A 27,799-nucleotide genomic window follows, 5' to 3' on the forward strand; every position below is an offset into this window, starting at 1 on the left:
TAACACATGGTAACATGTAGGGTTAGGATTAACAGGACAGCTGGGCCAAGGGAAGACTGAGGGAAGAAAAACCTCATTCATTATATTATAATAGTGATTTTATAATGACAGAAAGCTGGTTCCGTATGGGTGAAGTATTCCTTTAAGCGCGCTTTTTCAGGACGGTTTGGGTGGCATGATGACCTCAAGACATGATGACCTTTTGATAACTGAAGCTCAACGAGGATACCGAATATCTACAGTATGTCTCGACTTCAAACTTGGAAGCTGTAAGTTTTACCATTTTTAATGCTGTTTTACTGTTCAAATGGCAGGTTAGTCTGTTAAATACATTTTACCATGTTGCTAGTGTAGCTAGTTTGGTTGTAGACCTTAGCAATGAGTATATAGTGCAGTCAGTGTCCCAAAGAAAACTGTATACATTTTAAGCCTCATGTGAAGCCAGTTAAAACAATGGGAGCAGATGATATGGTGCTAAATGTTTATTTAATAAATGTTTTTAATATAAGTTATCCAGGCTTTTGTTATAGCATGAAGGCCTCTGACATTCATAATGTGTCGTTAACTCTACCTGATGTTATGCAGTAGTAAGCCAATTGAGTCGTTGGAATATTGATAGGCTCCACCCGTGTGTATTTATTTAGCCTTGAATTTTTTATTAAAAAAAATATATATATTAACTAGAAGTGCTAGCTTCTTAACGGCTGCTTCTGGTCCAAGTACTTTGTCTGTTTCCATGATTCATGACACAATTTAACACTTTTCACCCTTTCATATGACAACTGGTTCCTGGTAATGTGCACTGTCAGAGTATTGTTTCCAACCAGGAGTTAGTACATTTTAATGCTGGAAGAATATATCTTCCTGAACAGAGTATGCTGTTGTGTCTTTTCAGCTTGAAAGTGATGTATTTCTTTGCCAACACTAATAAGCAGAACTAAACAGCAGCCTTCTCCTATCACCTATCATTCGAGACCCTCCATCATCTTCAAGACCAACAACCTCCACAGGGCAACCCCAATCCAGACCAACAGAGAGGAAGAATGAGGAGAGTGAGATCACATTACTGCAGCACAAACGGTACTAAGGCATCGCCTTGCATTTCTAAATTCAATTGGTGACGCAGAAAATCTGAGCAAAAAAATGTATTGTTGCTCTCACTGAACTACTGAACATGATTTTAATTAAATGAAGGCTGTGAAGGAAGCCTTCCATTGAATCACAGGTATGGCACAGTCTATAATGAATCATTATGATGTTCATAAGAAATGTGATTGATCTCCTTCTGATTCCCTCAGGTCATATGTGCGGTGGACTTTAACCACAACCCGTAATTGGAGTCTCATGGAAACGTGGGGGCGAGCATCACTCTCCATGTTTCAGGTTGAGACACATTTTTTGTTGGGTGTTTGGCGGTACATTTCTCTCTCACCTTCCTCGTAGCAACAATGTTTGTTTTTGTCATACAGTAGTTGTCTGTCTGTCTGTCTGTTTTTATTAGTGGTGGGCCGATAACGGCGTTAACGGCTGCGTTAACGCCAGACTCTTATCGGGCGATAAAAAAAATATCGCCGTTAATCTCTTAATTCCACCTCCTGTTCGGCTCAGGGGAGATGCTGTTCGCCGTCGGGGTGAACCCCCTTCCGCACGTGAAGGCTCGCTTGTATTTTGGTCATATCTAACACTGGACTGCAGGCCTATATAAAAGTGTTGTACCTTTGCTTTCTTTGGGTTAAAAAAAACTCCATCAACTCAGTATCCGTCTAGTCCAAAAAAACTCTGTCAGCTGCTGCTGCAGACGGTGTGCAGACGGGCTCGGAGAATCGGCATCGGCGCATCAACAGTCATTCAATGCAGCGGCAGTAATCATACAACCGAACGGTGTAGAAAGTCCCGTCAGTTAAAAATAGTGATCCAGATTTTAAATCCATGTTAAAATCGGAAGGATATAAAGCTAGTTAGCTTAAAAAAAGTAGCAAACATGTCAACTGTGATGTGTTCAGGCCGGCTCAGTAATATGATTGATGTGTTCAAATGCAACACAAAAAAAAAGAAATTTGAGATTTTGGCGAAACTTGTTTTCCCAGCAAGATAAAATAGATAGTAAAGATGGAATGGAATTATGACCTGTTTAATGTCCTATCTAGAGCTATGATCATATCAGCAATTAAAGCAATAATACAAGTTCTATTTCAACAAAATAATAGAAAATTATCAATTTTGATATCAATAAAGACTTGGATCGTTAAGGAGTCTTGAAAATGGTATCAATATCAATACAAATTAACTCTCCTGTCATCTGAGAGAAATTAAGATGATTTAATTTTTTTAACCGTTAGTATTTACCGGTTAAAAATATTATCGGTTGACTGGTTTACCATGGACATCCCTTATACTGTATAAATGTATATCATACATTGTATGTTTTTTTTTGTGTTATCCCAGTTAAGTTTATTATTAATTTTTTATCATTTAATATTACTTTTAATAGTTCCGGGACGTTGGAGCAATAACCTGGTGTTTTGACACTTCAGTGTGCACTGTGAATTTGAAGTAATGTTCAGTTTTTGAATAAAGATGCAGCATTTACAAATGTTTATTTTTTTTATCCGATTCATCGATTAATCGAAAAAATAATCAACCGATTAATCGATTATTGAAATAATCGTTAGTTGCAGCCCTAAACAATTCATCGTTACCTCTTATGGCCTACAGTTCAAAGTTCATGTTTAACTGAATAAACAGTTTGTAAACACAAGTACATCTTGTTGAACATTATTTATTTTCATCACCAATTATCATAGTAGAACAGCTTCCTCAAGCAGTTTGTGATGCATGTTGGAAACAGGAGATGAGCCCCTGGTCTGATGCGCCACCTGGCTTGAGAAACACGTTCTCAAAGACTTACTTTGAGTCATTATTTAGGAGCACACACATATTATGAATGAATTCAAATGAGCCATTTTAATCTAGATTAATCTAGATTAATTTCAAAATTAATCTAGATTAATCTAGATTAAAAAAAATAATCTATGCCCACCTCTAGTTTTTATCTTTTATTTTTTTTGGCATTTTTATGCTTTATTTGATAGTGCAGAGAGACAGAGGTGAAATGAGGCAGAGAGGGAAGTGACATGCAGAGAACGACCGCAGGCGGGAATCGAACCTGGGTCTGCTGCTGGGCCCGGCCCGGGGGGGGACGCCCTACCAACTGAGCTAAGGGCGCCCCCATACAGTAGTTGTCTGTTGTCACAACCTTTTCCTCTTGAGTCAAGTAGGTGGGACACAATCGGTCTATTTTGTGCAGAAGGGTAAAATTGTGTGTCAAAAGCGTCATTTTATAGGAACAGGCACAGACCTAGAGGAAGAAAAACCTGGATCAACAAAAAGATAATAACACAGATTACTCCCATAAAATACTTTATGCATTTTACTATGTAATATCAAATATAGGCCTGAAGCTAAAGCCTATATTATATAGAAATTTATATAGAGAAACAATATTTATTTTTAGATTCTAAAGAAGAACAGATACCACTTGATATTAAAACGGGAATTGGACAAAGTTAGTTAAGTTCAAATAAAAAAAGTAACAAAAGTAACAATCTGCATCTACTCCCACTATCAGAGGATGTGAAAACCCAGTCCATTGATTTTAATTTAGGTGCAAATGTGCCCACAAGTGGAAGACTCTGATATGTGGGCGAACCATTTTAGTTCTAACTTTATTCTCAATAGGGACGAGCACAAAACAGAATTTACTTCCAAACTGAAGCTCATGGATGATACTTTCTCTGGCTCGACTTCAAACTTGAAAGCTGTAAGTTTAAAGATCTCCTATTATACTACTTTCCATTTCTGGTCTTAATTTCTCATTAATGACTCCTACCATACTTGCCAACCCTCATGGAAAAGTGCTACTTCCATGTCCTTCTGCGCCGGTATTTCCGTTTGTCACCGTAAATTTTAATCTGCTGGGCCGGCGAGCACAGGGCATGCTAAAAGTAAGAGGTTATAGACAATAATAATTAATTTAATAGATGTTATTCTTATAATAATACACATAATTGGCGAGTACTTCTGGACGATAAAAGTATTTGATTTAAAAATGCTGTAAGTATTTGACATTAAATTGATGTTGCATTGAAGTCATTTTTTTAGGGGGAAGTGGTAGTGTTTCTACCACTTTCTATAGTTCCCATCAGGGCGATCATATGCACATTTTGTTTTTCATCTGCTCCTGCAGTTGAAAGAGAGACCAGAGGGGTGTATAACGAAGTGAGAAACAGGTTGGTGATGGGTGGCTCTAAATAAATATAGATATTATAAACATCACTCTTTTCCAAATCAATTCCTTTGGAAATCCAGTGGGCCTGGACATATCGTTAAATTTGCGCACCTGTTGAGCCATACCTTACTAATAGACTGAACGAGGTTGTACAATTACAGCAGCACAAACCATACTAATGCACCTAGTTTTTCTAAAACATTTTTGCCACTGAAAGCTAGAAAAATTGTGTAAGAAAAGTTTGTTCCTGCTCTCACTGAACTATTTGTACAGTTTGTCCATGCAGGTTTTAAAAGAACCCGTCTATAGAATCACATGGTACAGTATATTATTAATCAGTGTGATGTTCATATTAACCTTTCAGATTCTTATAGGTGCAGATGTGCAGTCGACCGCAAGCCTCACTGGAATCTCAGGGAAATGCGGGGGTGAGTTCTTTAATAAAAAGTTTGGCAGAGCATCAATGTTCAAGTAAACAGGTTAAGACTCATATTTGTCAGTTGATATGATAGGATAGGATTCAGTTAACAATAGTGAATGGTGTCACACCCATGTCTTTCATTCTTACTCGTTTTTCATTACTGTCCATTGTCATAACTGGTTCCTCTTGAGCAAAGTAAGTCACACACAATCGGTCCATTTTGTGCAGAAGTAGAGTCAAATTCTGCATCAAACGTCCTTTTGAGTTGATGTCACTATTCATCATTATCACAGTTTACATCGTTTTCTTCTTGTGGTGAAGCATTTTAGGCACAAAGAAAAATTGAATTAACAAACACTAAGTCTTGTTTAACATTATCAGCAGTACAAACAGTCCTAAAAGTAAAAACATATGATTCAAAAGACGGTTAAATAACCAATCAGCAGAATATATTTTCAACAACTGGTAACGTTTGGAACATAAAAGACTTTCCCTCAGGGTAGAGGGTGGAGCGCGGCACAGGTTATAAATACTGTTTACACCAACCAATCTTTCTCTCTTCCTGCTGTGCCCTGCATTTTGTTATTCCACACCCTTGCAGCTGTAGCTCATCAACTGAGTTCACTTGGGGAAGCAAACAAAGTATCTTCTAATAATATACAACCAAACCTTGATATTTATGATGGACGGTGGACAGGGGCCGGACAGCTTGGAGCCAAACCCAGGTGAAGAAGAGGAGGGGGATACTCTGGATTCGCAAAGTTTGGAAATGAAACCACTTATGGATCACGATCGGCTTCCTGAACAAGACTGCGCAACTTTGGCTACACCTATGGATGCTATTGTCCAAATAACTAGGTAAGTGATCATACTATGGAGTAATTGGTGTATTTATATATTCTTAGGATGTTATTGATTATGCACATGACCTTAAATTATTAAAGTGTAACTGAACCTTTTTACTTGTTTTTTGAGATAGAAGCTGAATTAAATCACTATGTTGTTTAGGAACACATATGCTGGTGTTAATATTGAAAAAAATTGCAATATGTTAAATATCGGCAATTTAAGAAATGTTTTGTATTGTAAATTATTTTAGAACTTTACTAAGATTTGAAAATAACTTTTTCCTTCGGGTTTGAAAAATGACGTATATGGGACTTTTTTGACCCCATGTATGTCATCACGTCGCCGCAAAGCCAGTCACGCTCTTTACAGGTCCATGGCTAGTCCATGAGCTGCTGTTATACTGTCCCTCCAAGGATGTTATTTCGGGGGTTAACACTCTCACTTCTACCGGCAGTGTGTCTGCATCATCTCGCTTGTGCGCACACACACACACACACACACACACACACACACACACACACACACACACACACACACACACACGGACTCCTTCATTGCTTCACTTTATTGACACACGCTACCGCTCGCTCTCCTCGCTCACACACACACACAGCCGCTCGCTCACTTGCGCTACTCTGTCTCCTAACACTACGATAGAGACACCCGCCAACAATTTAGAATAAGAAAAGTCCTCCACCTCAGACGACCCATCTGTGTGGCATATGAGCTCACTGTACCGTTAGACTTTGTGTCACTTGATTTTTCAAGGAAGTCATGTCATTCAGATCTTCAATGTGAGAGACAGCTAGCAGCTAGCCCCCTCCTTCACAGACACCGCGCGCCCCCCTCCCTCCCGAATGTCGGCCGGCTGATGTGGGAATGTTTAAAAACAATGGTTCTAAAACAGAATTCAGAATCCATGGTCTGAAAGCATTTTTCAAAATCGTGCAGTAGCTCAAACAGGGGGTTCAGTTACCCTTTAAATAATACTGACGGACGGCTAGATGACAGACACCTGTCTGGTTTAACAGCTGCTAAGAAAAACCTGGTGTTAGCTTGATACAGCTGATTGAAACAATATACTCATGAACGATAAGTAGGAATCACTTTGGTTTTCCTCAAATCAAAGTTTAAAGGAATGTAAATGTTAGAATAAAATCTGTGATAAATACCAATAGTCTGATCAATTTCATAGACTGCATTGTACGTGGATATTCCTCACTACTAATGTGTAGGTCTACTGTGTTGCAGCTTGATTGTACCTGCAGCAATGTGCATACGTGCCACCAATGTACAAAATGAGTCCCAACTAGTTTCCCTTAACATTGATTTTGTGCCAGACTTTGTATTAACAACGTCACGCCTCTGTTTCCCTGAGGCGCCATTGATGGTATGTGGTTGTCTACTGCATCTATGATGGCAAAATGAATACAACTTCATAATTAATATATTTACTTAACCTCTATTCACTACTGTTTATTTCTAACGTGACATCTGCACACTGTAGTGCTCTTAAACTTTAAACGATACAGAACATTTAAACACTGTACTCAAGAATTGCAAATTACCTAATTAAAGTGAAACCAATTTTATTGATATACGGTAATATTGTATTTGATGAATGTCAGTAGACACATCATCTACAATGTGTGTGTGTTTATGAGAATATGATCTATTTTCCTTTTTTTATGTTGCCCTGTAGTTTTTATAAAACATAAAATACATAAAATTTGTGGACATGTAAAACATTTATTATGTTTTAATTTGTATTTACTATATCCTCCCAGAGAAGAGATGTTACTGGCTCAATCGTTTGCTGCACCTATGTATAGGGAAGTGTATAGGGAAGTCCCAATCCCAGAACTAAGGTAAATGGTTAATTATTTGATTAATTATTAATCAATGAATTTAACCTAATGATCAGTAGTATACTGTATATATTTAAACACTGTACTCTACTCAAGAATTGCATGTAGATCTGACTCTGTCCCGTGATGGCCAAATGGCCTGATCAAGGTGAAACATATTTTGTTGATAGAATATTATATGCGATGACTGTCAATAGACAAATAATTTACAATAGGTGTGTCAACCCTAGGTTAGTGGTCCTAGTGGGGAACAACTGGTAAAGCGAGAAAGGAACGCTGGCAAAATGAATACAACTTCATAATTTATATATTTACTTTCCCTCTCAATGCACTTTAAGTACAATGTTTATTTCTAACGTGACATCTGCACACTGTAGTGCTCTTAAACTTTGAACAATACAGAATATTTAAACACTACTCAAGAATTGCAAATGGCTTAATCAAAGTAAAATAAATGGTATTGATTAAATTTTATTTGTGTTTAATGTCAAAAGACTAATCATTTGTAATGTGTGTGTGATGTATGTTTTTTTCATTCCAATTTGCTAAATCCTCTTAAGAGAAGAAAATGCAGAGATGGATCCAACTCTAGATGGAGATGGCCCCCTAGGAGAAATTTGCCTTCGTGCATGTGCACCTATGTATCGCACAGAACGTAGGTAAGTGGCCCTACTTAGCCCTTTGAGTGCGAGAAAAGCGCTATATAAATTGAATATATTATTATTACTGTGGAAGAACTAGAAAGGCAAAGTTAAAAACGTTACCCCGGAATCCCACTGGCTGCGCTTGCGTTGTCCCACGGTTTTGGAGCGGAGTGGAGAAGGACCGGACAGGCAGCTTGTGGAATTCAGCCTTTACCCTATTCACCCGCAGTGTCTCGCCTCCATTACAGTAGCCCATACTTTAAGATGGGATAACCACTAAAAAGCTACCAATATAAAAGGTTTATCACATCAAAACCTCTTCTAGGGATGTATAGGATACAAAAAATCATAACTAGAATTTGCCCACCCTGATGGTACTGATATCTGGTCTGGCCCATGGACTACCCTGTCTAATAGACCGACACCAATGGGGGTAAATATCCCAGGCTAAAAGTCAATTCCAAACGTACCTTTATTTTTCCTTCTTCTTTCATTACTCTGCTTCGGAGGAAAAGGTCCTTTTCTTGCGACATGACTTCTGCTTCTTTACCGACGTGCCGGAAGCAAAAAAAACCTGGTGTTAGCTTGATACAGCTGATTGAAACAATATACTCACTTTGGTTTTTTCGCTAATCTAAGTTTAAAGGAATGTAAACATTAGAATAAAATCTGTGATAAATACCAATAGTCTAATCAGTGTCATAGACTGCATTGTACGTGGATATTCCTCACTACTAATGTGTAGGTCTACTGTGTTGCAGCTTGATTGTACCTGCAGCAATGTGCATACGTGCCACCAATCTACAAAATGAGTCACAACTAGTTTACCTTAAAGATCTCCTATTATACTACTTTTCTGGTCTTAATTTCTTGTTAAAAACTGCTATAGAGCAACCTGACACGAATCACATCACAAAAAAACATGTAGATTTTCGGGAAACTCTTCCTCTCATCTGAGCGCGCAAAGCAGTCTCTCTCCACACTCGGCTCTGTGCTTCTCCGCCCCTCATCCCCTCCTGCAAACCCCACTCCGTTGTGATTGGTTACCTTCCTTCCGGAACACTTTCAGTGGCGCGAGGCAGACTTCAGCAGGAAGGTGGGGGCATGTTGCAGCATTACCATACATGGAAACATCCGCTTCTCGTGACGACAAAATTATCAGGAAATTCTGAACCATTTGAACACATTATTTCTCGACCGGCTGGCTTAGTGTTAAGCGCTCTGCACAGCCACCCCAGACGGTCAGCAGGGAATACGTCTAAATGCATGTACGTAAATATTTGATAAGCTAGTATGGTTAAACATGACTATAAACCATTATAACAATTGATAACACATTGATGGTTTGTGGTTTTGTCTACTGCATCTATGATCCAAGTTCTATGGGAAAAACATTGTATAAGCCAGTAAATGTCACAATGATTAATAATAGAATTAAATATTAGCCTACTATAAGTTATCTGCACTTCCGCATATGGAGGATATTTTCCGTGAATACAATCTTGAAACTGCAGCAGCAGCGACAAAGGGCATGGGATGGGGGAGACATTACTGACAGAGTCAATCAGTAAGTTTCAAGCAAGATAAAGTGTCAATCATCAGCTATTGTTTTATTTTATTGTTTAGGCCTGTAGTATTAAAGAAATATTTATATAAAATGTATTTGTGAACATGTTATGGCCACGGTCATTCTCTGCATTTCATTCCGCTTCTGGCTCAAGGAGTCCAAACATGTATAGGTGTATCAAACCTAGGTACGTGGTCTTAGTGGGTAAGGGTAACAATTGCAAATGGCTTAATCAAAGTAAAATAAATTGTATTGAATTAATTATATCCGTGATTAATGTCAATAGACTAATCATTTGTAATGTGTGTGATGTATTTGAATATTTATTACAAAAATGCACCTGTACTGGGCAACCCCTTTAGTTTCGCATTGTGAAACATTTGTGAATATGTAAAAAAAAAAAATAATAATTTCAATTTGCTATATCCTCTTAGAAAAGAGGATGCAGAGATAGATCCTCTGGATGGATATCAGAGGAGAATGTGTCCCCCAGGACACACTCCTATCTCCCGACGTACGTTCCCAGTACGACCTAGGTCCCCAGTAGGTGTAGGTGCAGGTGCACCTATGTATAACCCAGAACTTAGGTAAGTGGCCCTACTGACAAATCATCATGATTATGAGAATATGATTGATTTTCTTTTTTTTATGTTGCCCTATATTATTTATAAAACATAAAATATCTAAAATTTCCAGGCATGTGAAAAATGTTTTATCTTTTCATTTGTATTTACTATATCCTCTCAGAGAAGCGATGTTTCCACCAAGGGATGGAGATCGTCAAATTCTGGCTGAATCGTCGGCTATGTATGTCACAACCCAAGAAGTAAGGTAAGTGGTACTACTAGGAAAGAACTGTTAAGGAGAGAGAGGAATGCTGGCAAATAAAATTTACAAAACTTCATTATTAATTGATGAATTTAACCTCTTGTTGGATCAGTAGAATACTGTATTTTAAAGACCTACTCAAGAACTGCATGTAGATCTGACTCCGTCCCATGATGGCCAAATTGTATTAAAAGTTTCCTGATCATGTGATAAAGTGTTGAAATATTGTTGTCTGTAATTCTTGACTTGTATGTTACATAGTGTGACCCTTTTGATTATGTTTCTACATATCAGACTACAACCAGGTGATGAGGACAGCACTGACGGTGTTACCTTCAAGAAGGAGAAAATCTTTCGAGCAGCAATCGCCGGGGAAAAAAGTCAACTTCATGGCTTGCTTGACTTCCTGCAAGCTCATGATAAGCAGCTTTCGAGCGAAGAATTCAGAGGTAACTAGGAAGGGAGCAGTTGTATTTGTCCACGGTATGACCGTGTTTAAAACAGTACTGCCATGTTTCTTCAAAAATGTAATTTCATTTCATATTAAATACTGTTTACCTGTTAGAATCAATGGTTTAGGTGTAACACGTGCAAAGTTCTTCATGGGCAAAAAGTGCTTCGTTCATTTGTAGGATTAATTGAATGAGAGACAAAACTGATTTGCCACAACTTTCAGATGAGGATGGGACAACGGCGCTGATGTATGCTTTGCTGCACCTAAAAGATGGGAAAAATGACATAATTGAAGAACTCCTTGAAGTAGCATCGAAAACTGGCGATTTACAGAAACTAGTCCACTCATCTTACAACAATTCTGACTACAATGGTAGGTGAAAAAAAACTGTCTGTCAAAAGTGTTCTGAGGCCTCAAGGGTGGATGATGTCATATATTGCATAGACTCAAAATCCCTAAAATGGATTACTGGATATCTGTTGGATGAAAAATAACATTTCCTTTTACAGGAGAGGTCACCAACCAAACTAAAGAATAATTAAATTAATTAATTAATTATTAATTTTTTTAAGGTTAATAAGAGTAATGTAATGAGAAACTAAAATGTACTTTATTAACAACTTTCAGAAAATGGGAATGGGAATAAGGCAATCATACATGCTTTGCTGCACCTAAAAGAAGGCAAAAACGACACCATTGAAGAAATCCTTGATGTAGCAAAGAAAAATGGAGATTTAGAAAAAATAATCAAAGCATCTTTCAACAATTCTGACCACATTGGTAAGTGAAAAAAAGCTGAGCTGCAGTCACTGACCATTCTGCTTACTGAACCTTTAAGTTATATTAATGTAATGAGAAACTAAAATTTACTTTTTTCACAACTTTCAGATAAGGAGGGGAATACGGCGCTGATGCGTGCTTTGCTGCACCTAAAAGATGGCAAAAATGACACCATTGAAGAACTCCTTTATATAGCAAAGAAAACTGGAGATTTGGAAAAATTCATCAACGCATCTTTCAACAATCCTGACTTCAATGGTGAGTAAATAAATACATCTGTCAAGAGTGATTGCCTCTGAGGCCTTAAGGATGGAGGAGTCAAATGTGTTGACTGCAAAATCCTAAACAGTGATTGTGTGCTGTATAAAAAACAATGATTTGACAGCCAGATGTTTTATTATGACACTAATGGATGTCTGTTGCATGAGAAAGAAAGGTAGAATGTGAATGGAAAAACCATTTTATAATAACAGGACCAAGGAGAATGCGAGATGCCGAGTAACATGATCTATGAATATCAGACTAGTTGAAGAGCCTCATATAGAGAGGGTGACATGCCTCATGAAATGTAGAATGCCATATTTATTTCAATTTAATGCTTTCAGGTTGATCCCTGACCATAAATACATGGTGCTTTATCTGTACATTTAGAGAATACTGATGCCGTTGCTCTTAGGAAGTCCCTGTCGGATTTAAGGGGCTCAATCACTAAATACTTGAGTTGATAGCCGCCTCTACTTTTATCTTAAACTTAACAGACTAACAGTGTGCAGAAAACATATACATACTATAACCTGTAACAACAATACAACTGTCACAGGTCAGACAGCATTGCACATCGCCATTGAGAGAAGGAGCTTGAACCATGTGAAGCTGCTGGTCCAGAACGGAACAAATGTTCAAGCCAAGGCCAATGGGGAGTTCTTCCAGCCTAATGCAGAAACTGGCTTTTATTTTGGTGGGTAGTTACATCTTAATAACATCCATAAGCTACATTTTCTATACCAATGTGTTTACAGACAAATCGTATCACAAAACTCCCATTTGTGTGTTTCCAATAGGAGAGCTTCCTCTGTCACTGGCTGCCTGCACCAACCAGCCTGAGATTGTGTCTTTCCTCATCAACAGTGCTGACTTAACTGACAGAGATTCACAAGGAAACACTGTCTTGCACGCCTTGGTGGTCATAGCAGACAATGAGACAGAAAACACAGAAATGTTTGCGAGCATGTACGACAGCATCCTTATTCAGCACAACAAACTGGAGAAAAAAATAAAAGATGATTTAAAAGAAAAGGATTACTACAAACAACTTGAGTGGAAAAAAACGGTCCAGCTGGAAGTGATCGAAAATAATCAGGGGTTTACTCCTCTGAAGCTAGCAGCCAAGCTTGGCAAGATTGGGGTGGGTCTATTTGTGTTTATTTCTTTTTTCATTTTCAGATACAACTTTATGAAACATCAGGGGCCTATTGCATAAAACTAAGATAAGGGATTAACCTAGGATATTTCGGTTATCCTGGCTTGCGTTAGCCATGATCCGGTTGCATAAAAGCGGAGGGACATACGTTACCATGGAGATTTATCCTTTACGTTTAGCCTGGTCGGGACCAGGCTAAACGTAAAGGATAAACTTATTCTGTTGCCTGACTGGCTCAGTCAGCTGTCACTCCCATCTGAAATCAAGGTGTTTAACAGTTATTCCATGATCTTCTGTGTACTGCTTTATTTTCATTAGCCTGTTTTAAAGTACCACATAAAAGACTGCATTGTCATTTAGTTAAATAGTTCTTCTTTTTAATTTATTTAACCTGAACCATTTATAATTAACTTAATTATAATTAGATTAAGATGAAATTACATAAATTATAATAATTTATGTGATAGTCTGTTCATATTGCAGGCTATATTTATACAATTGATTATCGATGGCAGATGACTTTGCAAATGTGGGTCAAATAAATCCACTTTGTAGGCTACTTAAAACCATATACAGGTGCATCTAAAACAAAATTGAATATCAATTAAAAGTTCTGTTTTTCTGTAATTTAATTCAAAAAGTGAAACTTAAATATATTCTGGATTCATTACACATGAAGTGAATTTTATCTAGAATAAACATATTTTCCAGAAGGTCGACATTTGAGTATTATAAATCCTTTTTCTGATTGGTTTTATGTAATATTTTAATATTTCGAGATACTGGATTTTTTATTCCATGATCAATCAATCATCCAAAAAAAGAAGGCCTGACATATTTCACTTTGTGTAATGAATCTAGGAAAGTTTCACTTTTTGAATTGACTTTCCATGATATTCTATTTTTTAGATGCACCTGCAGACTGCTCACTGTAAACTATTTTATCATAAAACAATGCAGGGGCATCAACATCATTTGGCAGAGAATACAGTTCCTCTAAGAAATGAACTGCCCCCTCACTTAAGGTTTAAATTAGCAAGGCATTGTGGGAAAATGGGCCGTCTTTTACATTTTTACATCAGTAAATCTGTGTTCGATCTCTGGGTCTACTTCTGAAAGCTGTGGGCTGGCACTTAACAGACTTACTTACACCTGGCTTGACAAAGCAGCCCCTCTTCATCCTGGATTGGTGTTTATGCAACTGACTAATCCAAAGTGCCCAGGCTAGACTTTGTTAAGGCTGGCTTTATCAATCATCCTGGATATCTTAATTCCACTTTTATGCAATAGGCCCCTGGTGCCATTTGTGAGCAAGGCATGAGACATACTGTTTATTATCTGATTATCTCTTTTCTGATCTCTCATTGGCCAGCTGTTCAAGCACATGTTGCATCGGGAATTCAAGGATAATGATACGAAGATGCTGAGTAGGAAGTTGAAAGGATGGCACTATGGACCTGTTCAATCTTCGCTTTATGACATGAGTTCCATTGACACCAACGATCGCAACTCTGTGCTGAAAATAGTTGTCTACGGGAGTGATATTCCGGTTAGAAATAAATATTTTATGCTTTTTAAAAAAAAAACTCATTACTTTTAAATGATACATATTGAATGATATGGGGTATAATAATGGTAGCAGTAAAGCCTTTTAAATGATGACAGGAATGGTCATGCGAGTAATCACATGATGCAACTATCAAAGTACAGCTGGCAAGAGCAACATGGTTACAGATGCGTTTTGGCAAAGATACAATGCACCGATTAAAGGCCTTTGGAGTGCCAGTTTGAATATAGGATATAAATGTTTTTAATGTGATCATTTTGCTGTGAACCTTCCCTCAGAATCGACCTGAGATGCTCCAGATCGAGCCTCTACGCAGTATTCTCCAGGATAAGTGGGACAGGTTTGCTTCCAAGTTATTCTTGATGAATTTCTTGTTGTATGTCGCATACCTGATCATCTTCACTGCTGTGGCCTCCTACAGGAAGGAAGGACAGGTACGGCAAAAAGTACACTGAACAAAACCGTCCTCTAACTTAATATAGGAACAACCGTTTAAAAAACAAACTATCAACCTAAGCAAAGTCTCGTAACCTTTTAACTTGCAGCCACCGTTTCCACTTGAAGAGCCCCTTGACTACCTCCGCTGCTTTGGTGAGCTCATCAGTGTCCTGGGAGCAGTCTGGTTTCTCTATAAAGGGGTGAGAACATAGATTCTTGTCCAATAATTCACACACAGTCAAACTCAATTTCATTCTAATTCCACATTTCCATATGTCTGACTTCTAAATCAGATAAGTGTTTTCAAGAGGATCTTCCCAAACTTCAAGGCTCTATACACTCTATACTATGACATTCTATTGTAAGTATCGCCATGAGATCTTTTTATGTGGAAAAACTCTTATGGAATGCCTTATTTTGGGGCGGCAGTGGCGAAGTGGTAGGGAGTTCGCCTCTGGTGTGCAGGGTCGGAGGTTCGATCCCCCGTCTCCCCGCCACATGTCGAAGTGTCCCTGGGCAAGACACTGAACCCCGAATTGCTCCCGATAGTTAGCTTAGTTAACTTTGCACGCTAGTGCTAAGCCTACCCTGCGTGGTAGCTGCTGCTATCGGTGTATGAATGTGTGTGTGACTGGGTGAATGTGTACAAAAACAATGTAAAGCGCTCTGAGTCTGTGAAAAACGGAGATAAAGCCATTTACCATTATTTAATGTCTTATCACTCACTTTATTTGCGTTTGCAGTCTCCTGCAGGCACTACTCCTTCTGACGGCCACAGTGTTGTACTTCTGTGGGCAGAGGGAATACCATGGACTCCTGGTGCTCTCCCTGGCTCTTGCCTGGATCAATGTTCTCTACTACTCAAGAGGCGTTAAACAACTGGGGATCTACAGTGTCATGACTCAAAGAGTAGGAATTAAGTTTTAGTAACTGAAAGAGTTGGTTGACTGGTGATGAATGGGATGGCTTATCTAGAGTCTGTTTCTCTTTTCTAGATGATCCTGGGTGACCTACTAAACTTTTTATGTGTCTATAGTGTCTTGCTCTTTGGATTTTCTGCTGGTAAGAATTTCATTGACTCCAAATGCAAAAAGTCAAGCATTTCTGAATGAATCACTTCTGAGATGATTCAAATATGTCTCCTTATCCTTAGCTGTTGTTGCTCTCATAAAAAACTCCCATCAAGTTGAGAAAAACAACGGAACACTGGCAGAAGGAGGAAGCTTTGATGTTGAGCAATCAGAGGCCAAGAAGCCAAGTTACTATAGCTTCCGTTATACATTAATGGAAATGTTCAAGTTCACTATTGGAATGGGAAACCTGGAGTTCACTGACCAAGTTCAATACAAGGAAGTCTTCTACATCCTGCTCATCTTCTACATAGTTCTCACTTACATCCTGCTGCTCAACATGCTCATAGCCCTAATGGGAAACACGGTCGAAAAAATCACCCAAGAAAGTGAAAACATCTGGAACCTGCAGGTAATATGTTATAATCTGTGATCCAGCTTTCAGGATACAAGCAAGGGCTAATGTTCACAGGCTAATTGTGGTCTCTCAAATCCATGATATTTCTTAAGGATGTGTGTAAATGCAGCTGGTAATTAGTAGATAGAACACAGGAAATTTAGGTTGTGTTTGCCGGAAAGAAGCTAATCCACCTTACAAAAGAGATTTGATATCACAAATGTATTCTTTTACACTCAACTAATTTATTTATTTTTGTGCACAAACTAAATAATGTGACAAAGAATCAAAAATCTGACACACTGAGTTCATGTGTGAACCACTGTTGCATATCCTCAGAGAGCTTTGACGATCTTGGACATAGAGAGGACTCTGCCGATGTGCCTGAAGAGTAAGCTGTACGAGAAAGTGTTGAGTTTGGAGAAACGCGGTGATCGTAGATTTATCAGGTAAACCATCGCTGGATGTGTCAGATATTTGTTCTTGCGGTTCTTGCTCTTAATCCCCTTGATGATGAGAATAAGTTTTATATAATCATGTCACCCTTATTGCCACACTTACCGCACAGTGGAATGTGGGTGAACGAACGGTCACTAGAAGCTTGCAATGTTTATGAAGTAATATTCATGTCAAATAGTCATGGCATTTAGAGTTTCAACATTGGTCCAATAAGTCTTCTTCAACTTCAGGGTGGATGAAATAGATTGGAAACCATGGAGATCAGATGACCACAAGAAAACCCCCGGTAAGGCAACAGCCCTCACACATGACTTGTTCTTGCTGTTTCTACCTGTGAAAATGTAACATAAATGCGCTGCTATTTTTTCTCTCAGGGTACTCGTGGGAAGCAAAGATGGAGAAGTATTTGTACACGTGAGTAACCACCCATTCCTTTGTGGGGGACGTGTCCCCCCCAATTAAAAAAGAAAGGACCAATCTGAAAATGTGAATATGAATACTAAATGGATCCAGTTATTTTCAAATGACTCACGTTTGTTAAGAAAACAAATAAAGCCTTAACTGTGAGTCACCCTCCAAATCGTACACTTGGATGCGCCCAAATTTAGCTCGCGGACACCTCTGTCCGTTAAGCAGTTTGTTGTTGGTGTTTAATATTCGATAAAGACGATCCCACATCTAAGCAGGGTAGCCAGGTGCATTTGTTTCCCCTGTGGAATAGCGTATGGCTACTTTGGACTGTTTCAGTGAGTGGATACTTTTGTCAGCTGGTTGGATAGAAACATATTTCATGCAAATTACATTAATAATATCCATAAATCAAGATATAGAACACACACACTGTTATAATACAGTAAGCAACATCATGATAATGAGTCAATACATAGATTAATGACTGACATAAACAAAACTGCAAATTTCATGATACATTTTGCAGTTTCAGACTGGTTTCATTGGCCGTTCTGATCGGCTATAACGCTGGATTTTGTGTTAAACTGGCAACCTTTGACGTTGGTCAGTCAGTGACTCAGTACCTGAACACTGTCGTAGGCTACCTATATGTTTTGGCATTGTAATTGGATATGTCTAAAAGCTGATCCTAAGGGCCCTATTACATTCAAGTGTGATAAGATGGTTTCTTATTTTCAATGTGTTATTTTTTAAACTTGGCATTACTGTTTAATGTTGTAGATTGAGAGAAGAAATTACCAGAATGGGGCAATTTGTGGAGGAAACGGAACTCTCTTCGTCCTATCGTCCTCAATCTGCAGAGTCTTTCAACAAAGAGAAACCCTATACCAGGAGTTTTCTGGTTCGAGGGACACATACAGCCTCTCTGATCTCAAGTGGGCCGGACCAGTAAAATAATGGCAAAATAACGTACATAGGCCTATGTCAACTCCAAATCCCTAGCTTTGTTTTTCAGTAATATGCTTTATCACTCAGTCTACATTTGTAACCTACATTATCACGGATCACAAGGGATCTCTGTACCCCCCAGGAAATGTCTTAGTAAAGGTTGCTGCTGGCCATGGGAATAGGAGGTGCGGCGCGAAGCGCCACAGCAAAAGGGGTATTTTTCTCAAAGATGCCAATACGCACTAATTAAATAAACAACTGTTTATTTGAATACACAAATACAACAGGCACTGACCTTACAGTTGTCCAATTTTGTTTACTATATGTACAGGGACACATTTTGTGCAAACATGCAGACAGTACAAAATACAATTAAATAAAAGTGCAACTTCTACTGTTTTGATTTATTTTTAAATACAGAGGTTATTGGTTGTTTTGGAATTCGTTTTTCCCAATTTAAAACACAAAAATAAAGCAGCATGGAAAATTAGGAAATAAATCTTGTAGGCCTATTCTAGCATACTCCTGCTCGTTTTGCGCGCACAGAGCCACAGACACATCGCGCTCGCTAGTACATTAATTGTTCAGCACTAAAAATAAAAATAAATTTATTTATTTTTTATTTTTCTGGTTTTTACTTTGCCATAAAGCACCGGAGGAAACATTAATAGCGGTGAAGCAAGATTGCCATTTACGATTTCCCACGTTGCTAAAATGTGCTTTTTTTTATTTTGACTGCCCCCTAGCGGCTGGAGTGAGCATTTTGGTTATTTCTTTAAAAATTCATAACTCCTCACAGGAATGGGCTAGAGACTTACTTTTTTTTAAATGCTCAGAAATGTGTGCTCTACAAGTTGCGGGCCGGATTAAATCATCCCGCGGGCCGTATGTTTGACACCACTGCCCTATACCATCACCGGGACACAGGTTTTCCCCCGGAAATAGGTCAAAAAGTCCGGTCGTCTTACATTCGGACCAATCCAGTATATATTGATTATTGATACATATCTGAAAAACGAATCTTTAGAGATACTCTGTTTTCCATTTACCTCAATGGCTTAGATGAAGTTACAAGACTTCTGAAAATTTCTGATTTGTGGGAGGTTCAAAAGGTTTTACAGTTTTTGAGAAAAAATCGAGTGGTGGACTTCAAAATTGCTGACCGATTACTGCAGGGGAAAAGTTTCTGCTCTATCAGGGCTACAGTTACACATACGTTGCATACTAGTAGGACTTATTCAGTTTTGCACAGGACTGGACTTGTGGCCAAAGTTTATGGAGTTGTCACACATAGGGAACATGGATTTCTCTAGAATAAGAATACTGGCAAGAACAAGGTCCTTTCATTCTTGCTGCTAGGCCCCTAGAAATAGGACAATGTTCTTCCCATTGTGGGGTCACAAAGTTTTCACACTCTCAATACATTGAAGGGTAACAAGGTCTCTGTCAATTCAATGTTTTACAAAGTTTTTTCAGCTGTGCTATGTGTGTTGTGCTAACTTGTTCACTCAAGTATACTATATTCACTTAGTTACTATATACAGTTTCACACACACACACACACACACACACACGCTTTTCTATGGATATTAAAATGGATAATGCGTCTGTAAATTGTTCATGTCTAATGCTCAGTCACAGGATACCTAGGTGTTGGGGGGATTGGGCTGGGAGGAATGTGTAAGTTGTATTCAGTAGTTTTGTTAATGTTTGTTGTGATTTTATCTTTGTTTATCTTGATTCATTATGTTAGGGGCGTGAAGGGAATCCCTGTTATATTTTTGATAAACATGTATATTGGTCATATAGTACATGGTCATACATTTGTAAGACACTGTTTGAATAGTTGAATAGGGAAACTCAACAATGATCTCATTATAAAAGAGTTCAGGTTGGTGTGGGGTTGAAACCTCCTGGGTATGTGTACAGCACAGGTGATGGACAGTTGAAATGTTAAGGCCAGGACACACCAGTCCGACACGTTCCGACTACCCAAAAACTGGAGTCGCCGTTTCAGGAAGCTCCAGTCTTTCCGTCGCGGCCCAAAAACACACCGAGACGACTGCTTATTTTCCGTACGTCCCGCGCTTGTAATGTCTCCACAACAGCAGGCGGCGCTAATCTGTATTGTGGCCCGAAAAAATACGAAAGCCGGAAATGATGAATAGAGCATAAACATAGATAGAAATACGTATTTATATTTATGGACCATAAGAGCACAATTTTTAGCAGAGAGTGTCGAGCATGGTGTCGAGCAGTCAACAAGGGTTGATGCATGTGAGTAGGCTACTCGCAAAACGAAACGAACAAACACATTAAAACGATGGCTAGCTGTTGTTAGCTGCTTGTGCTACCCGCCTCACTTCCGGGCTTCACTGATTCGCTAGCCCTCCACCAATCAAATTGCTCCAAATGAAAGACGGTCGGCCGACAGGCTCAAAACAAGCCCGACGACCTCTACGTCGGCCGACGTCACGGCACACACCAAACAGATTCGTCTTTTTTTTTGACGACGGCGATTATCGGGCTGGTGTGTCCTGGCCTTTATAGGGAACAAAGACTAAGACCATGTGAAGCAAGTTCAATAAAAACTTGAGTGAAAATATGTACACCCTGTTTTCTTCAGTTTTGTGTTCATTCTAAGTTCTGTAACTTCTGAGGAGAGACTTTCTTCAGTCATGTCTGTGAATGCTAACCATGGCTCTTGTTTCAAGCATAATAAAGATCTACCGGGAATCAGAATATTGTGTCATCTGGTATTTACGTAGTTGCCAACACTAGACAAACGGATATTTCAGTTTACATAACAGACAACAACTAGAAGGCGGGAGGAGTGTGTTAGAGGGTCAAAAAAACTACATCTACCATTAAAAAAAGAAATCAGTATTGTACATGAGTAAAACTGACAACATTTTTAATGAACAAAGACAGTCACTCATAAAAGTGTTGGCCTGAATGCCTCAATGGAAGTGTTATCCCTCATAGAGAATATTCTGCTGGAAGTTGAACCTCCGCTCTCTTAAAAAGTTTTCTGCCCTATATTTGGCTCCATCCATCTTCTCATCAACTCTAACCAGCTTCCCTGTCCCTGCTGAAGAAATGCATCCCCCCAGTATGATGCTGCCACCACAATGTTTCATGGTGGGAATAGTGTGTTCAGGGTGATGTGCAAAGTTAGTTTTCTACCACACATTGTATTTTGCATTCAGGCCAAAAACTTCAAGTTTGGTCTCATCTGACTATGCTTTTTTCCCTTGCATGGCTTGTGGCAAGGGTTGGAGGAAGGTGCTTTGGTCAGATGAGACCGAGGTCATATTTTTTGGGCTGAATGCCTCAGTGGAAGGGTTTATCCCTTATAGAGAGTTTGTGTGGTAAAGCCAATGGAACGATTCATTCTAGCCTCGTATCCAGTGAGAGGTATTGGGCTGTTTGGTACAGTGAAGCAAACAATTATCTGCTTTTCCTCTGTCAAAAGCCATATCTATTTTGGTCATCCTTTCTTTGGGGTCCCAAGCGGACCCAAGAGCTACAGCAGTCATCCCAATGTTCCCACATTTCAATGGCACCAAATGGGACTTGTTATTAAAGGTGCTGTAAGCGGAATGGTTCTTTTAGCTAACTTCCTGTCAGTTACTGCAGTTAGCAGGCCCCTCGCTCGTCCCTACGTCACCACATTAATGCACAGCGGTCTTCAAGCAGCGAGTTATCTAGCATCATCTCAGATCCATAAGTGTGATAAAACATGATAAAAACCATCGAAACAGACATTGGGAAAGATTTTTACCTGCTCCGCCATTTTTGGCGCATACACATTCACCCATCTGTTGCTCTGGCGTGCACTGGCTGTGAGACGGGTGCCGGTTTATAGGGTTCTTTCTTCTGATTTGGATACCATTTTCCGGATCCCCGAACAATTTAATTTGCTGATTACATGCAGAGCGGGTGACTGAGAGATCGGAGGTATGGAAGGCACACTATATAAGTGATCACTCTATGAATATAGAGCGATTTAATACTTATTAACCTAAATATATCGCTCACTTCACCTTTAAAGACGGAGCTCATGTGAAATGTATTTTATTTTTATCGGTTACAAAGGTATAAGTATCTATAAAGTCGAAAGTCTATAAAAATCGGAAGTAAACGTTCCTATTATGTCGCTGCTTGTGTCATGTTTAGGTGAACAACTATCCACAGAGGCATTTATTTATTGGAAACAGTTTTGGAATAATCCTCCTTAACATTTAACACAGACATTCAGGAAATAAGACAATACATACTGAGATACTGACATGAGTTTGTATCTATGTTATTAATTCCCACGGTTCAAAAAAATTCTGATCTGACTGATTATATTTCTTACTAAATTCAATCTGTAGATACTTTCTGAAAGTTGGTTGAAGTCAGTATCATTGTGTGTGTGTGTGTGTGTGTGTGTGTGTGTGTGTGTGTGTGTGTGTGTGTGTGTGTGTGTGTGTGTGTGTGTGTGTGTGTGTGTGTGTGTGTGTGTGTGTGTGTGTGTGTGTGTGTGTGTGCCTTTAAGAGAAACTGAATGTCGTTTCCCTTTAAATACAACAGGAGGAAGGAATATATCTGCAGTGGGCGTGTCCAGTTTGTTGACATCTGCAAACTCCGTGGTAAGCAGCAGCAGTTACAAGCCTTTGCCTCAAGATTTCACTGTTTTTAGTTGTTTTTGTAAGTTTTTAGAGCTGTTGTTTTACTTGTTAGGTAACTTGTTAAGGTTTATTTTTTATCACACAACTTATTCTGACTCTAAAGTTCTGTGTTGGTTTGGAGGGCAGAGTGTAAAACCATTCTGTTGCCAGTTTAAAAATAGCTTCTGTACTTTACAGCAGTGCAAAGTTTTTGGCTTCGGGCAACTGACGGACACTAACACATTTATCTCAACTGATTTTGCTGAAAGTTACACACCGTATCTGCTGTTTTAACACGTCTCTACATAATATGTGGGTTTTTAAACACCTTTTTCACTCTTGTGGTGTAGTGAATAGCATAGTTAGTAAGTAGCGTCTAGCACTACTACTACCTGATTCTATCAGAGTGTTCAACTTAAAGCTAGAAATGACGCTGTGGGGAAATTTGAAATATTTTATGTTGTCTGTTCTTGCGTTGAAGGATAAAAGAGGCTTAAGTTCAAGCAATTTAACGCCACCAGATTTTTCTTAAGTGCACACACAATACGACAGGTAGTGGATCATGAGGAGATATTCACTGATTTTGTCAAAGTGAATTTGACAACAAGCGTTCTGCAGAATCACTGACTCTTCATTTAATGAGGCCTGGTCATCATCTAGCTCTTGCTTGTCACACAGCAGACACAATCAAAATGTAAAGTTTTTAGTTTGAGCCCTGTAACAATTTTTAATGAGGTGTGAATGTCTTTATCTGTCTTCCCATAGTAGACAGATAACCACCACAGCAGACGTCCCAGTGTCAGCATGTCGTCCCCAGAGATCAGCTCTCTCTCGTGGGGCAGTATGAAGGTTGCTGGCTGCTCCTCCAGGTATAAGGACTGTAAGGTTTGGCCTGGAGGCAGCAGGGCCTGGGACTGGAGGGAGACCGGGACTGATGTGAGTAAATATTGATACACCTTGGACAAACGGTGTCGCTACTCGCTACCAGTATATATGTTACGTTCACAGGCTCGCAAAGATCTGCACTGGTGTTCCTCATAGCCACTTTAACTAAATAATAATAAAGATAACTGTTGGATCTTTTCATGTCATGTTTTTATGTTTAAAGAGATCCTATTATACTACTTTTCTGGTCTTCATTTCTTGTTAAAAACTGCTATAGAGCAACCTGACACGAATCACATCACAAAAAACTATGTAGATTTTCGGGACACTCTTCCTCTTACCCTAGCGAGCACAGCAGTCTCGCTCTAGACACTGCTTTGAGCTTCTCCGCCCCTCCCCCCCTGCTGCAAACCCCACTCCGTTGTGATTGGTTACCTTCCTTCCAGCAGCGGGAAATTTTCAGGAAGCTGGGGGCATGCAGCCGGAGCTTGCCTGAGCGGCAGCATTACCGTACATGGAAACATGACAGAAACGACCCGAGCGTGACAGAGAAAACCCTGAAATTTGAACAAGTTCGGCTCGACCGGCTGCCATAGTGTTTAGTGCTCTGCATAGCCACCCCCAGACGGTCAGCAGGGAATACGTCGAAATGCATGTACGTAATTATTTGATACTCTAGTATGGTTAAACATGACTATAAATCATTATAACAACGTTTATAGGTCATAAAAGTCGAAAAGTATCATAGGTCCTCTTTAACAACAAATTATGGAGGGTAGTATCAAAGTATTCAAAGTATCAGCATCAATGAGGGCCTCTAAATACACATCCCAGACTAGAGGGAGACTGGCACTGATATAAGTACGGATAGGTGTCCAGATCTTAATTGGCAGAACAAATATAGCTCTTGGGCAAACGGTGATGTTATCAATATTAATGTTAACGCTCGCGGGCATTTTTAAAATGTCCCTCAATGATGTTGATGTAAGGAGATTAATGTTGCCTTCCGATCCCCATAATTTACTACGAAAGAAAAAGATTTAGGACATCCCAATATGTGATGTCAAATGCAGAAAAAAAGCGGTCGCACACAGTTTGATCTCCTTGCCTTCTCTCCGCAGCATTTCCCCGGAGTGCAGCCGGCCGACCTGGAGGAAGTGTTGAAGAAAGGAATCGATCTGCTGGTGATCGGCAGAGGCATGAGTGAAGCGCTGCAGGTACAAACAGCTGCAATAAGTCTAATATTAAGTCAGATTTAAGATTTAGGAATTTAACTTTAATTTACGAGGATTTTCTAGTTTGTCTCAGAGTCTCTAATCTCTCTACCTCTCTCTCCCCATCCCACTCTCTCCCTCCCTCTCTCTCTCTCCCTCCATCTCTCTCTCTCTCTCTCTCCATCTCTCTCTACCTCCCTCCATCTCTCTCCTTCTCTTTCTACCTCCCTCCATCCATCTCTCTCTCCATCTCTCTCTCCCTCCATCTCTCTCTCTCCCTCCATCTCTCTCTACCTCCCTCCATCTCTCTCTCTCCTTCTCTCTCTACCTCCCTCCATCTCTCTCTCTCTCCCTTCCCCCCTCCCTCTCTCTTTACCTCTCCCTGCCTCCCCCCTCCCTCTCTCTCCCTCCCTCTCTCTCTCTACCTCTCCCTCCATCTCTCTCTCTCTCCCTCCATCTCTCCTCCCCCCCCCAGGTCCCCTCCTCCACTGTGGACTTTGTGAAGCAGAAAGGAGTTGATGTTAAAGTCCTGCAGACGGAGAAAGCTGTCGCTGAATACAACCGACTCTGTTGCCAGGGAGCCAAAGTGGGCGGGGTCTTCCACTCCACCTGCTGATAACCATGATGTCACCTTTAACCTGCTTATAATCTCTCTCTCTCATTCTCTCTCGCTCGCTCTCTCTCTTTTACCTGCTGCATCAGAGGACACCATACCTATACACCTGTACTGTAGTGCACACTTTGCCATTGACACATCTGGCTAGCTCTCTCGGCTAACAATATGATGATCACTGATTTAGTGTAGAGTTGAATCTTTAAAGCCATAGTGCGCAACTTTTTCTACCCGCTGATAACTACGATGTCATCTTTTACTTACTGCATCAGTTGTAGTCTGTCTGTCTGTCTGTCTGTCTTTTTTTTTTTTTTTTTTGGCATTTTCAAGCTTTATTAGATTTTACAGAGTTGAAATGAGGAGACAGAGACAGAGAGAGAGGGGGGGTTGACCTGCAGTAAAGGTCCACGGGTCGGATTTGAACCCGCGACCACTGCAACGAAGGCCGGAGCCAATATGGTACGCGCTCTATCCACTACACCACCGGAGCGCCCCGCATTTCACACACATTCGGCTTGAGAGACCTATTAGTAGTTTCTTTCAGTCACATAATCACAGACATTGTCCATATGGTTGTGGTGTTTAATAGCGGAAATGAACATAAAAAGGCAAAAAAAAAAGTGTGTTGTGAAAATGTATTTTTGCTCGTTTGCTACACAGAATAAAATCAGTAACAAAATCATCTCTATCACTTTTGGGTTTTTTCTTAATAACAAACATTTGTAAAGTACAAAAATATTCCCCAGACAAAATGACAAACCATTAGTTAAACAAAACTTTTTACAACTTACAACACTATAAATTATTTAAATGCTTGTCGTTTGTTTACCCAAATGTTAAAAACAAACGTGTTCTGAGTAGATCTATTTTATTTTTTAAGAAGGTAAATTATTCAGAATGTATGTGGGATATGCATTAATACAGCTGACATTAAAGGCCTACATCACAGAAAGAGAAATGTAGGGTTAGACAGTGAGACCATAAAACACTCTTTCTGCCTTTTCTCAGGCTAGGATGATCCGATTACATTTTTTTTTGCACATTTATACTTCATAGGATCTCAGAGTTCAATACACCTTCATATTCCAACCGGTGAAGTAGGCCTTTAAGGAACTATACATGGCAGATAAGCTCAGCATCCTCTTTCAGTCCTAATTTGGAAAAAAGAAAAACTAAGGAACCTTAAAGTTAAAAGGTGGAGTCAGTGATTCTGGAGAACGCTTGTTGTCAAAATCACTTTGGCCAATCAGAGCGAGGCTCCGATTCTCTGTTCTTATTGGCTGTTGGGACTGTCCATTCACTTTGGCACGACTTTGTTGGTATAGAGCGTGTCAGGGAGGGACCATAGGGGAGGGACCAAAGAGAACAAGTGGAGCGGTTGAGGTATTTAGATTCGAATCTCTATCCCAACTGCCATTTTCTCCCCAAATCCTCCACCCCAGCTTTAATAGTTGTATCTATCTGCGGGCAGGCTTGGGCATGATGTAGACTTTGACCGGCTTGCTGAAGGGGATGGTTCCCTCCACAGCGGCCTCTGGTGGTGGGAGGCCGTCACTGCCGTCGCTCCATCCAGACGCCTGAGGGGACGAGGAGCTGTAAGCCAGCAGCAAGCGCACCTCAATCTGGGACGGTTCTGAGGGAGGGAGGGAGGGAGGGAGGCAGACAGAGAGAGAGACAGACAGACAGACAGACAGACAGACAGACAAACAGACAGAGAGAGAGAGAGACAGACAGACAGACAGGCAGGCAGGCAGGCAGACAGACAGACAGACAGACAGACAGACAGACAGACAGACAGACAGACAGACAGACAGACAGACAGACATAGTGTCAATGAAGGAAAGAAAGTCAAACTGAATACAATGATGATTAAAGGTTTAAGTTTATATCTTTGGTATGACAGACAGACATTCAATGACTGCGTTTACATGCACAGCGATATTCTCATTTAAGAAAAAGCATAAAATATGTATTATTTTGACTGTAATACCAAACACTCAGATGAAACATATTGTGCTATTTA

The 27,799-nt window shown here is 39.6% G+C and overlaps 3 protein-coding genes across 5 annotated transcripts in view; 2 read left to right on the forward strand and 1 right to left on the reverse strand.

The window, feature by feature from the left end:
• Positions 1-5,288: 5,288 nt before the first annotated feature.
• Positions 5,289-21,145, forward strand: LOC307271507 (transient receptor potential cation channel subfamily V member 1-like). Of its 2 annotated transcripts, XM_080053993.1 has the most exons (22): positions 5,289-5,567; positions 7,346-7,426; positions 7,987-8,085; positions 10,072-10,224; positions 10,385-10,468; positions 10,760-10,914; positions 11,142-11,291; positions 11,547-11,699; positions 11,808-11,957; positions 12,520-12,657; positions 12,761-13,104; positions 14,492-14,668; positions 14,965-15,120; positions 15,232-15,324; positions 15,418-15,485; positions 15,868-16,033; positions 16,120-16,186; positions 16,278-16,606; positions 16,931-17,040; positions 17,281-17,336; positions 17,425-17,464; positions 18,242-21,145. In XM_080053993.1, the coding sequence occupies exons 1-22, from the start codon at positions 5,389-5,391 to the stop codon at positions 18,411-18,413; spliced, it is 3,120 nt and encodes a 1,039-aa protein (XP_079910119.1). In that variant the 5' UTR covers positions 5,289-5,388; the 3' UTR covers positions 18,414-21,145. The 2 variants fall into 2 exon arrangements, with proteins under 2 accessions (XP_079910119.1, XP_079910120.1); XM_080053994.1 differs by lacking the exons at positions 7,346-7,426; positions 7,987-8,085.
• A 1,765-nt stretch (positions 21,146-22,910) lies between these two features.
• aamdc (adipogenesis associated, Mth938 domain containing) overlaps positions 22,911-27,799 on the forward strand; it is a 5,777-nt gene continuing 888 nt past the window's right edge. The window contains exons 1-4 of one of the 2 annotated variants that reach the window (XM_080053895.1): positions 22,911-23,046; positions 23,830-24,000; positions 25,071-25,166; positions 25,639-25,780. In XM_080053895.1, coding sequence (XP_079910021.1) covers positions 23,869-24,000; positions 25,071-25,166; positions 25,639-25,779 — 369 coding nt within the window. In that variant the 5' untranslated portion in view covers positions 22,911-23,046; positions 23,830-23,868 and the 3' untranslated portion in view covers position 25,780. Of the gene's footprint in view, positions 23,047-23,829; positions 24,001-25,070; positions 25,167-25,638; positions 25,781-27,799 lie in introns of those variants that run through there. The other variant, XM_080053896.1, reaches the window with a different exon arrangement.
• Positions 25,685-27,799, reverse strand: part of ints4 (integrator complex subunit 4) — a 23,668-nt gene continuing 21,553 nt past the window's right edge. Inside the window, 1 exon segment of the mRNA XM_080053897.1 lies at positions 25,685-27,409. Within this exon segment, the coding sequence (XP_079910023.1) occupies positions 27,234-27,409 (176 nt within the window). The 3' untranslated portion in view covers positions 25,685-27,233.

This window comes from Ammodytes marinus (genome assembly GCF_949987685.1).
Source record: "Ammodytes marinus genome assembly, chromosome: 3".
NCBI classification, from domain to species: Eukaryota; Metazoa; Chordata; class Actinopteri; order Uranoscopiformes; family Ammodytidae; genus Ammodytes; species Ammodytes marinus.